Raw genomic sequence first — 12805 nt, 5'->3', positions numbered from 1 at the left:
ATAAAATATTAAATTATCAAGGAAATATCAAATCAATAATCAATATTTATCTTAGTAATTTCATATACAAGAATCACTCTCTTTCTTTTTACTTTTTCATATAATATATAAATAAATTAATTATTTGTTTAATTATATAATTTTTTTTGTTTTTTAATATATTATACTATGATGAAAAAGTTAATAAATATCTCAATACTATATTATATTTATAAATTACTTTAATTTTTTAAATAAGAATTTTCAGCCAGTCGTCGAAATAAAAGAACACAAAAAATACAAATATTTATTTATAATATACGTTTCGACACGAATTGCGTGTCATCATTCAGCAGTTCTTTGTTAACAGTATCTAAAAAATATTTACAAAGTTTAAAAAAATAAATTTAATTTTATATTTAAAATAATTAAACGATATATAGTTTTATTAGTTTAATTAGTTTAATATGCATACTTAATATAAAAAATAATGGTCAGAAATAAAATTTATGATTTGTTGAACTAGTAAACAACTTAGCAATTTCGTTTTTATATTATATTATATCAGTAATATATTTTTATATATTTGTAAAATTTGAATAATATTAATAGTATATTTATTGCCTATTTAAAGTAGAAATATAGCTCCGTAAATTCTTTTAAGTTATTTGTAATAATAATGATAAACTATGTATTTTGATTTATTTTTTTACCATTCCTGAGTTAGATAACAAATATTTTCTCATTAAATTATTTGCAATCTTCCCCAGACATCAATTTAACGACGTTCATTCCAAAAATAGTTTAAATATAGCAATGACCTCTTGTAGAAAAAAATGCGAAATTTTAAACAAAATTTTTGAAATCTCGTATTTACAAACATTGGCTTGAGAATTTTATTTACAACTTTTTTTTACAGACTGCGTAGTTTATCATTGTTTTTGTGTATGAGTAACCGGTATATCTAATCTATCATTTAGAAGAAAAACACGTCGTCTTGTTCTTGATCTCGATGAATTTATTTAGTACAGTTTATTATTGATTCTAAATACATCAACGAGACGTTATTTGTTTAATTTATTTAAAAGAGAACGATAGAGCTGGAAGCAATTGTTTATGAAGAGTTATTGTGATTACATGTGATATTGAATATATTTGTGATATTTAGAATATAAGGTAAATTATGATATAATGAAAATATATGATTAAAACATTTTCAACTTTACAAAGAAGTTTACTTATATATCACTTTTTTATTTAACTATTAGAACAAATGAATAAATTAAAGTCTAATAATTTAGGTCGATTATTTACTATTTACATATTTGAAGTTAGTACTACTTGCTTGAAGAAATGTTGTTTATTGATTATTTCATAGCAAAAATATATTTATTTCTACCGTATATAAATAGAACTGACAATTTTGTTTTTAACATATAAATATATAAAATGCTAGGCAATCTGCATAGTTAAAAATCATATTAAAAAATAAAAGCTTTTACTATTTAAAATTTTCTTAACTATAATATTTGAGCTTCATTTTAAATCATGCGATATATTTTTATTTCTTCTCGTACACCTTGGGTCCACAGGACCCTAGTGTCACCATTAGCAATTTTCACAAAATCGCTCGTTTCTGGGCATTTTTCAAGTTTTTAATTTTAAAAATGTATGTTGTCGTATTGTACATAAATCAAATTTTATTATCGTTTTTAATAGAACCAGTGGTCTGCTCACAGTGAGCGTTTAACCCTTTTCACTCGCAAATTCCGAGATTTATATGAATTTTGTCGCCGGAGCGGCGGCATCCGAGTGGAAAAAGTTAAAAATTGTTGAGGTCTGCTGGACCCCTTGTGTTTACCTCGGCGTACGAGAAGATTTATATTATCATTACTATTATTTACATTTTCAAGAAAATGCATTATGTTCTTATATATTTTATTTATATGTGCTAATTTCGTACATATTTTAGCATGATTTTTGAAAAAATAAATATAAAATATTAGTAATTACAAAAAAGATCTACAAAATCTATTACAATTTTTTCCCTATTAGTTCTCCTCCAATGCCTCTTTTAACAATGACCACTGAGGGTTACGGCTACGATCAATACACAAAAGATTGTACAATCCAAAGAAATGATATTCAAGAACAAGTATTTTTAAAATGGCTAAATTATCGCCTAACAAATTCTACACCTGTAGAAAATTTATTCGAGGAACTCAGAAATGGAAAAAAACTACTCACACTTGTGGAAAATTTGTCCGGTGAAAAGTTGCATGTTGAGAGAAATGTTAATAAGGTAATTGAATAAATTGTGAGAAAAAATATGAAATAGCTTTTATAATATAATAAATTAAAACCACTCATTTTTTGCTTGTGGATTTATGTAAATATGATTCACCTGATTACTGTCTGCAGCAAGATTTATTTGCATAATTATAATAATATTATTACTGGAAAACAAAATTGCAATCATGCAATGTTTAATTACATTTTCTTGTTGTTTTATGCATTTGAAGAGATTGTTGTTTGATTTGTTAGTGTTTGAATAAAAACATATGTCTAGAGGTAATTTATTGATCTAGGACAAGTATAAATGACACATTGTTATTGATCTATATTGTTGAAACGAATACAATATATATTATTTTGTTAAATAGAAGTATTTTATTAGTAAAAGCGTTAAAAAATTCTCAGATATAAAATTATTGGATTAAAATATTCAATATTTTAAATTTGATATTTATTTGGCCTAAAAAATATTAGTTATTGTATTTGATTGGCAATTTTGTCAAAACAATATTTTTAAATAATTTCATAAAATAGCAAAAAGTAAAAAGTTCAATGTGTAAATTCAGTTTAAAGCTATATATGGATTGATATTTTATAATTTATGCTGTTTTTTTTTTATAAGATTTTTTTATTACATTTAATATGAACAAATACAATCTATACATTTACAAACTGAATTTTATGCTGGTTGTATAATAATGGAAAGGACTATGGGCTGAATTAATCTCCAACTCGATTGAGGCAGTTCTATAGTATTTTATTTTTTTATTCTTCATATTATTCATAATTATTTCTAGCACGAATATAATATCTGTAATTATTAATTCCTAATAATTAATTTATTAGGACTTGATGACCGTGCAATCAGTATTAAATTTCCTAAGAGATGCCGATGTATTTTTGGGAACAATAACTGCAGCTGAAATAATGCGCGGAGAAACAAAACCTACTCTGGAATTATTGTGGAGAATTATTTTGCATTTTGAAATCGAATATAATGAAGATGATAATGATAGGGATGCTGAAAGTGGTCGGAAAATATTGATGAATTGGGCCAGAGTGACCACGGAAAGGTAAATTGTATAAAGGAAAACAAGTTTCCACAATCATTTGGCTAAAAATATCTAAGACAGGGCCAATAAAAAATAAAAAGTCTACACGATTTTTGTATAAATTCTTTCTAATATCTTTAATGAGTACGGAGTTATTTTTAATTTTTATCTCTGAATTCCGACTTGCAGATTGATAAGTCTGTTTTTTATGACCTCAATATGAAAGAAAAACATGTTCGACGTAATATTTTGTAGTGACGACCTGAAGAAGCATTTTTATAACGATAGAAATTAAGTAGATAATGCGTATATTAAAAAACACACACAACCTTAAATTTTACCTTTTTATCACAAACCCCTATTTCGTAAGAATAATTGTTGTAATTACATAATGTTTTATCTAGATTTTTGTCAATAGACTAGATTCCAATTGAGATGTTTTGAGTTTATGAATTACTCAATTATCCATAAAAAAGTAACTTTATCAACAATTGTCTAACTTTCATACTTATTTTTTTAATGTATTGGATCAATTTTCAATCAAGCATAATTATAATAAAATAAAAAGTAATTAATTATACACAATTGAACAAACTTACATTCAATATATAATAAACTACAAATGTATATTTTCATTAATAATAATAATTTTTCCTAACTTATGGGAGTAAAAATGTTAAGTAAATGTTAAATGTAGCAATTTGAAAATAATGAAAAGTAAAGTAAATTAAAATATAAATATTCAAATGAGGAACAAGTAAGAAAATTAATATTAAATAAATGAAAGAATAAATAAATGTAATGAAAAATAAACATAATATAAATAATATGAAAAATTATATTCAAGTAAAAGAAAAATAAAGTTAATTATAACAAATTAGGGGCCGTCCATTAATCACGTGAGGTTTTTAGAGGGAGAGGGGGTTTGGCAAAAAATCACGAAATATTACGTGGGGGAGGGAGGGGTATGGTAAGATATCACTTTAATTTCAAGAATACTTAAAAAAAATACAAAAATTTTAGTTGTTTCACGCAACTAAAAATACACGTGATATTTGGTGGGGGAGGGGGGGGTAATTTTGAATTTCACTATGTATCACCAATGGAGGGGGGAATAATGGACACCTTACGATATCAAAATAAACTTTAGGAGAATTGTATATTGAGGTGCCAATTCTCGGATAAAGTACAAATGTTATAGTAATGCTATGTTAGGGTCTTTTTTCGTATGATTTAGAAGTAAAAAACTATCAAAAAGCTATGTATTTGCTTTGTTATCAGGCGTTTTATACAATAAAACCTACTTCACGTGTATGGTATCAATTAAATATCACTTACAATAAAATTGTTATTTATTGTTTGTGCGTTCTGGTTAGAAAGATACAGCAAATACATAGCTTTTTGACAGTTTGTTACTACCAGTTCATACGCAATAGACTCGTAATATATCATTACAATGACATTTTTATCTTATACGAGAATTCCCATCTAAATGCGTAATCGAAAAATTAAGGACTAAATAAATATTAACCCAGAGTCATCTACAAATAACCATTATTTACTATACTCGGTCTGAATCTCAGATACTACGGAGTCCTGGTCTCCGACTTCGGCGCGTCCTGGCGCGACGGTCGCGCGTTCAACGCAATTCTTCACCGCAACCGGCCCGACTTATTCGACTGGAAGTCAGTCAGCGTCCAGACCGCCGCCGAGCGCTTGCTGACCGCCTTTCGCCTATCGGAACAGGAATGCGGGGTAATAAGACTACTAACCCCAGAAGTTGTGGACATTCATGAACCTGATGAGAGGTCCATTATGACCTATGTAGCAATGCTGAGACGGAAGTTTCCTTATCCACCTGTGAGACATCCTTTGGCTAATGAGAATTCCATTTCGAAGAAGGAGAATTTCTTCTTTTTGTCTAATGGGAGTTATTGAGTTTCAGGAATAAGAAGTATTATTTTTATAATTTTTTTGTTGTAAGTACCTTATTTTTTATTTATCTTTAATAACCACCCAGTAAACACCGGGCGGCGGTAGCAATCTGAAGTCCACATTGATTATACATGGGTGTCACACCGCCGAAGGAATGCTTGTGGATTTCAGGTTGCTGCCGACGCTCACGTCACATGATTTTTACTGGGCGCTTATACATTACCTGCATGTCATCACTTCGACAAAAAAAAAATACAAAAATATCATTGTAAATTTTATTAATGGCTTATATAAAAGTCCATTATAGTGATATACTATAGTAAAGTTATGTAGAAGTATTAACACGTTAATTGTCATGTCAGTCATATAAAAGTCCATTTAGTGCTATACTATAGTAAAGTTATCATATATGACAATATATAACAATAGTAAAGTTATCATATGTAATGGGTGTGACGTTAAAAAGTTCTACATGAGCCATATCAGACATACGTAATTTGGGAAAAAAGATTTTAAGATAGGGCCAAGTCAGTCTTATATGTGTGACATAAGAAATATTTTTCCAAGAAAATTATCTATTTTTTTTTTGGTACATCAAGTTTCCTTGATACATTAACTAATTAAAGTTAAATCTACCATGGCCCATGTAATTTTTTTTCTGTTATTATTGTGGTGATTAAAGTGTTAATATTCTTCCGGTGTTTCTATTCTTTTTACATTATCTATATTATCTATATAAATATATATATATACTGTAGAGTGTATATATACGAGGTCTGTTCAAAAAGTACCCGGAATTACTAATAATTAAATTTCGCGGGTCTGGAGTGTCTGATTGTCAAAATTTTTTTTTTATTGTGTTGGTATACATGCCCCTAAAGTATGATGAAATTTTCAGCTATATTCACTGTTTACTTTGTCTGTGGTAGTCGCTAAGGTTCGACGTGTTTTTCTGAGCTCGGCGATTTTTACAATGGAAGAATTGAAAAGTCAAAGAATTTGTATTAAATTTTGCGTAAAAAATGAAATAAAGTGTTGCAAAGTGCAAAAATTCACCAGATATGGCTCCGTGTGACTTTTTCCTATTCCCAAAGTTGAAGAGACCCATGAAAGGACGGCGGTTTTCCTCGATTGAAGAAAATCGCTGAGAGTGCTCAAGGACATATCAAAAAGTGAATATCAAGGGTGCTTCGAAAATTGGAAAAAACGCTGGCATAAGTGTATTATATCTGGGGGGGACTACTTTGAAGGGGACCACATTAATGTAGACGAATAAATAAATATTTTTTTGAAAAAACGAAAATTCCGGAAACTTTTTGAACAGACCTCGTATATACCGTTAAGCCGATCATTCTAAATACAATTTTGCATAAAACGCTGCTTAACCTTATTTCCTGCATTTTAAAAAATGTTGATTCCATCCCGCATAAGACGCTTAGTCGCATGAATTGCGTTTTGGACTGGTCCCTGAAAAATCGTCTTAACAGGTTTTGCTGTATATTAAATCTTTATTGATAAGTGACAAAACAATATCTATATCTATTGTTGTAATGTATAAATTCAAAGAATTATTTTTAAGGCAAAGTTAATTTTTTGAAAGAAAAATCTAATTTAATTGAACTAAAATAAACATGTTTTTCTTCATACCAACACAATTTTAAATGAAAATATTTGTTCATGTCATGTATGTAAAATTTGATTACTATTTTGGATTAATTAATCAGTTATATTTGATCGATATATAATGCTGATAGATATAAAATGAGTAAAATATAATTGCTATTTTTTATTAAAAATAAAGACTTTCTTTATGAATGTTTTCATTTGCATATCATAGCTGATTTTGATCAGAGAATACATTTGTAATTTTATATACTAGAATATGGCATGTGATATAAAATACTATTATATACGTTTTGAATGCCACTTGTAGTATTTTGGAAATAAATTAATTAATTCTATCCAGATTGTGAATTTATATAAAAATATCTAATGTTCAATATTGTATATATAAATAAATTTAAAGTTCAATATTGCATTAGGCTCCTAATATTAGTATTGGTCCACATTATATAGGACAGCATAATTCAAATATATCTGTGATAAGTCTCATACAATTATTTTTGGCAAAGTGCTCAATAAGATTGACTTTAATTATATCTATCCATCTATGATTAAAGGACAAGGCCAGCAATTCTATTTTTATAATATAGCAGATATTAAACTCTAATAGGAAGCCTCATAATAGTTATGAAATATCCAAGTATCACACACAGTAATCGATTTTAATAAACAAGCTCTCGTCTACAATTGTATTTTAACGAGCATCCGTCATGCTGGTCTATGAAAATGTAATATAATTATTCATAATAAATATATTCAGCTCTGATTTAAAAATATAAACAGATAACAAGCGCAATGAATGTCGTTTAGTTGAACTTCGTCCGCCGCAAACATCTGATTCTGTTTCCAGGGCATGAAACATTGTATTTGATAAAAGTTTGCCTTATCATGGATCGATGATACTAATGTAAACAGACAAAATACAAAAAATATTTCGGAAAAATACAACACATTAATCTAATTAAGTGACATGGAGGCTTGTGCATAGAAATTTATAAGGGATCAGTCTGCAGTGATGATGTTCTTGAAATAAGTGCTTTGGGTATAAAATTTTGAGGTTTTTATTGTAATTGCAATTTGTTTTGTTTGAAAATGTAAAATTAGTTTGTTTTAAAATAATGGGATTTCAATTATATCACTTATAATTTTAATAAATTGATGCTGTTTAAGTGTTGATTGATATGAGAAGATTTGTGCGAGTAAAAGTTTTATTTCAAATTTAAGCACCAGTAAATAGAAAGGTAATCAATGAAGTTTGCACAATATTTTATAATAAATAAAATATCAGCATTTCTGAAATGTACACTTTTGTTGTAAAATATACGTTATGCACTTGTTCCATTCAAACGGTGTTAAAGATGTTCAAACATTGATCTTGATGCTCAGGAATGCAAACGTTTTTTTATAAATTATATTTTTTTAAAAACTTAACATTCTATTAAAAATATAATAAGGATTGATCTTGCATTCTACATATATCTTTAATAAGATATGGGTTTAATTATGGCTTAAAAATGTGTTAAAAATATAATTTTTTGTCAAAATGATTATTAGAATTTTAATTATTTTTATTAAATCCATAGTCAATTGAAAATTGTTAGCAAAACAGCTATTATAGTTTGACAAACACTGGTAAATATTTTTGAATCGATGAGTACTTATTACTTTCAAATCATAATTTATTTAAAATCATCTCTGTGAGGACGAATATTAAAAAATAATTACGTATAATTATCACTATTAATATTTTTAACAATATTTACATAGTCAAAAAAAAGTACCTAATAAAAAAAACTTTATAAGCTGTTGTGCTGATTATTATTTTTAAAACACAGAAAATTTACGCTCAGCAATTTTGAACTTATTAAATTGCATAATTTTAATTACATAAGTGTTGCATTTGATTTGTTTACTTATATTAAATATGCATATTCATGAATTTTATAAATAACTTCTTATAAAATTAAATATGTTGATTTTAATATAATTATTACATCAAGTCGTAAAAATTAGGTGGATATTCTATTAAAAATAGATTATTTATTTATATTAATCGATAAACAATAAAAACAAATACACTCTTGTTATTTTGAACTTTGAATTTACCGTCAGACTTTTCATAGATATCACATCACAGTAAACTTTGTACACCACAAAACAAATGATTCAGTTAATTTTTATACATCAGAATTAATTTTTGATATTTTTTTATTAAAGTTTTAAGCATCATGTCGTTCTGTTTGCGGAGATTGAATTTTAAAAGTGACGGTTTGCGTTTGGCAAATGTACGGTTTAGTGAAATGTATACTAAAACAAGGAAGAATTTGAATATCACAAAGGAAACTAAACTTATGGTCCAAGGATTTACAGGAAAACAGGCTACTTTTCATTGCAAGGCAGCTATAGAATATGGGACAAAAGTTGTGGGAGGTGTTAATCCAAAGAAAGCAGGTGAGGATATTTGTTATCAAGTTTTCCTTGATACAATAATTTAATAGATGTCTAATTTTTTCTTGTTGAACTATAGGTACGAAGCATTTAGACTTACCAGTTTTTGCATCTGTAAAAGAATGTAAAGATGCAACCAAAGCTGATGCTACTGTTATATATGTGCCACCGCCTTCGGCAGCAAAAGCTATTATGGAAGCTCTTGATGCTGAGGTAATATAATTAAAAAAAATAATTTTTTACCATAGAATATACAATAAGAAATTGTATTGTTTTCAAAATATACGAAAATACTACTAAATTCTAAAGTGAAACATAGCATTATTTACCATTGAGCCCATCGTAGTGTAATACTTAACTATACACTACGATGGGCAACTACTTTGGATGTGATCAATCAAATTTGATTTTTTTTTGATTTACTGTTATTTTTTATATTTTGTCCAGATCGGTTTAATAGTCTGTATCACTGAAGGAATACCTCAACACGATATGGTTAAAGTAAAATATAGACTTGAAAGACAAGATAAATCCCGTTTAATTGGTCCTAATTGTCCTGGAATCATAGCACCAGAATGGTGCAAAATTGGCATCATGCCAGGAGATATTCACAAAAGAGGATCAATTGGCGTTGTTTCTAGGTAAGGACAATTTTATGACAAAAAAAAACAGACATAAGTATTTTTTGTGTAACTATTTTCTAGATCAGGCACATTAACTTACGAAGCAGTAAACCAAACAACGGTTGCTGGTCTTGGTCAAACATTGTGTGTTGGAATCGGCGGCGATCCATTCAATGGAACAAATTTTATCGACTGCCTCGATCTCTTTATCCAAGACAAAGATTGCAAAGGAATTGTCTTGATTGGAGAAATCGGAGGATCAGCTGAAGAAGATGCTGCTGAATTTCTGATGGCCCATAATAAAGGATGTGAGGCTAAACCTGTGGTGTCTTTTATAGCAGGATTGACGGCTCCTCCAGGTCGAAGGATGGGGCATGCTGGTGCGATTATTTCAGGAGGAAAGGGTACTGCTCAGGATAAAATTAAGGCGCTTAATGCTGCAGGTGTTGTTGTTACGCCAAGTCCCGCCGAAATGGGTAATGTGATGAAAAAAGAAATGAAGAAGAGGGAACTTATATAGTAATTAAAATAGGTTTTAGAAAATGTTGAGTGTTGTTAATTTTATGCGTGTCTTTTTTAAGTTAAAATGGCTGTCTTCAATTTTTGCATATTAAACTTTAATTTATAGCTCCTAATTTATTGTCGTGCCTATACAAATCAATTTACTGACTAAAATATATCATATTTTAAAATAAAGTTCTCATCTGAAATCGTATTAATATTAGCTCCATATTCTTATTGTCGGTTATTTATATTTTTTTTTATTTTTTAAAAAAAAAAATTTTAATTATAATATCAAAAATTTTCTTCAAAAATAATATTTATCAAATTATTTTTACTAGATGATAGAAAGTATTAAAATTCATATGTAAATGAATATAATAAATATATATATATATAATTATAAAAATAAATTTCATAAAATTGTGTATTCTCAAAAAACTTATTAGGTAATATTTACAAAAATAAATTAAAAAAAAAGAAAACAAAATTGAAAAAAAGTAAATTGTCAATAAACATAAGTACCGATGTCATGTAGATTACTAATTCGGCTCTGACTGACACAAATACAGATTATATAACTTTAAATCCACATAGAAAGATTAATTCAAAATCCATTTCTTCAAAATTGAAACCTAAATAATTAACAGATTTTTGTCCATCAAAACAACTACAGTTCGGTTAATATAATTCAGTATATTATCAATTCAATATATATAAATACAGTTCAATGTACACGAAATCAGTTTGTCTTTTCATACTACTAAGTATTTATCACACTCAGTTTTATTATAAATCGGATGACTAAATTTTAACATTTTGGAAAATGTTAAATGATGAAATTGCAGAGGGTATATTATACATAAAAGGCTAATCTAATTCAATTTGCTAATACATATTCTAAATTATTTTGCCTATAAAAATATAGATATAACACTACACACAATTTACAAATGCGAAATAACTAAATATATATGATGAAAAATAATCACATATGGCGAATGAAATACAACTATGTAATTTGTGCTTCTTATTTTCAATTATATATATATATATATATATATATATATATATAATTAAAATTTATATTTAACAACTTTTGTGTATAAATAGTTTATACAAAATATTTTACCATGCTCAAACTATAATCAGTAATATAGGATACACTTGCAGATAGTTTATAAAATTCTTTTTTAATTTGGTTTTCAAATTGCAATTTGTATTTAAATGTAACGCTTTTTGAAGAGAACCAAATTTTAAACATGTCGAAATAATATTATATCGATAAATATATCTAAACAATTAATGTTTGCCACAATAACGGTATTTACTAAGGTTATATTCATACCATAAGTTATCCATTAAAACTAGTCGTACCTAAATTTTTGTGTTCGTCACAAAAATTGACTAAATACTGCATGATAGCAGACGGAGGACTTGTATATATTATTTGTGTGATTTTTGTGAGTGTAGTTTGGTGATTTATTTTACAAATTTTACTTTCGAAGACATTTTCGATCAGTATGTGGAAGTGCAAAATTAAAATGTCTCTGATTTTTCTTACCACCAATGGATTTAAAGGTATGTAATACGAATTAGATTTATTTTTTAATATAAAACACACGAGTCCATAATCATGACATCGTCTAAATTTTTGATAACGTCATTATTAATGACAGCGTTTTAATTTTATTTTAAACTAATTTTGTATGTTACAGTATATCAAAAATAAGTAGTTGATGCTTTTGAAACAGAAATTAATTAATCACAATGATCAGTATATTTAACAAAAATCTTGTGAATATATATGCATATTGAAACTGAAGACAGTATACTTTTTACTGTTGTATGAAAATGTACGAAGGCGTTTTTTACGTAAGAAATCAAATAATTATGTAATTTTATATAGTCATACAATTATCATAACAATTATTTGTGAAGAAAATTATTTTTCATGGTATTTCTGTGTCAATTAAAATTTCTTCTGAAACTAAAATAAATAAAAATTAAGTCAAATCACATTTATATTATAAATTTGCTAGAGTAGTGCATTTTTTGATAAAATTCTGTGCCAAATGCAGCATGATACTATTCCATTTATCTTTTGCAATAAACAAACAGACGGGCTCCATATTGTTTAATTTGGAATTAATTTGGATATTTTAAATACGTGATAAAAATGATTATATAACTGAAATTACATATTGTAAAGCCATAAAATATTATGAACTATATTGATATTGATACTTCTATTAAAAATTGATAATCTTAATGAAAGTTCTATTCATATTTCGTGTTCATGTGGCTATAAAACCTGTGAAATCTATGTATAAAATATGCCCTGAATAG

General features: G+C 27.1%; 1 protein-coding gene across 2 annotated transcripts; it reads left to right on the top strand.

Moving 5' to 3' along the window:
* Positions 1 to 3138: 3138 nt before the first annotated feature.
* LOC113375848 (succinate--CoA ligase [ADP/GDP-forming] subunit alpha, mitochondrial-like) lies at positions 3139 to 10598 on the top strand. Of its 2 annotated transcripts, XM_026615800.1 has the most exons (6): positions 3139 to 3347; positions 4910 to 5305; positions 9102 to 9335; positions 9412 to 9545; positions 9780 to 9973; positions 10037 to 10598. In XM_026615800.1, the coding sequence occupies exons 3-6, from the start codon at positions 9113 to 9115 to the stop codon at positions 10473 to 10475; spliced, it is 990 nt and encodes a 329-aa protein (XP_026471585.1). In that variant the 5' UTR covers positions 3139 to 3347; positions 4910 to 5305; positions 9102 to 9112; the 3' UTR covers positions 10476 to 10598. The 2 variants fall into 2 exon arrangements, with proteins under 2 accessions (XP_026471585.1, XP_026471589.1); XM_026615804.1 differs by lacking the exons at positions 3139 to 3347; positions 4910 to 5305 and adding an exon at positions 7898 to 8125.
* The last annotated feature ends 2207 nt before the right edge of the window (positions 10599 to 12805 follow it).

Source organism: Ctenocephalides felis, unplaced genomic scaffold (assembly GCF_003426905.1).
Source record: "Ctenocephalides felis isolate EL2017-DRISC unplaced genomic scaffold, ASM342690v1 CF-g0.4_SCAFFOLD_00845, whole genome shotgun sequence".
NCBI lineage: Eukaryota > Metazoa > Arthropoda > Insecta > Siphonaptera > Pulicidae > Ctenocephalides > Ctenocephalides felis.
This window is presented reverse-complemented; position numbering and strand designations above follow the sequence as displayed.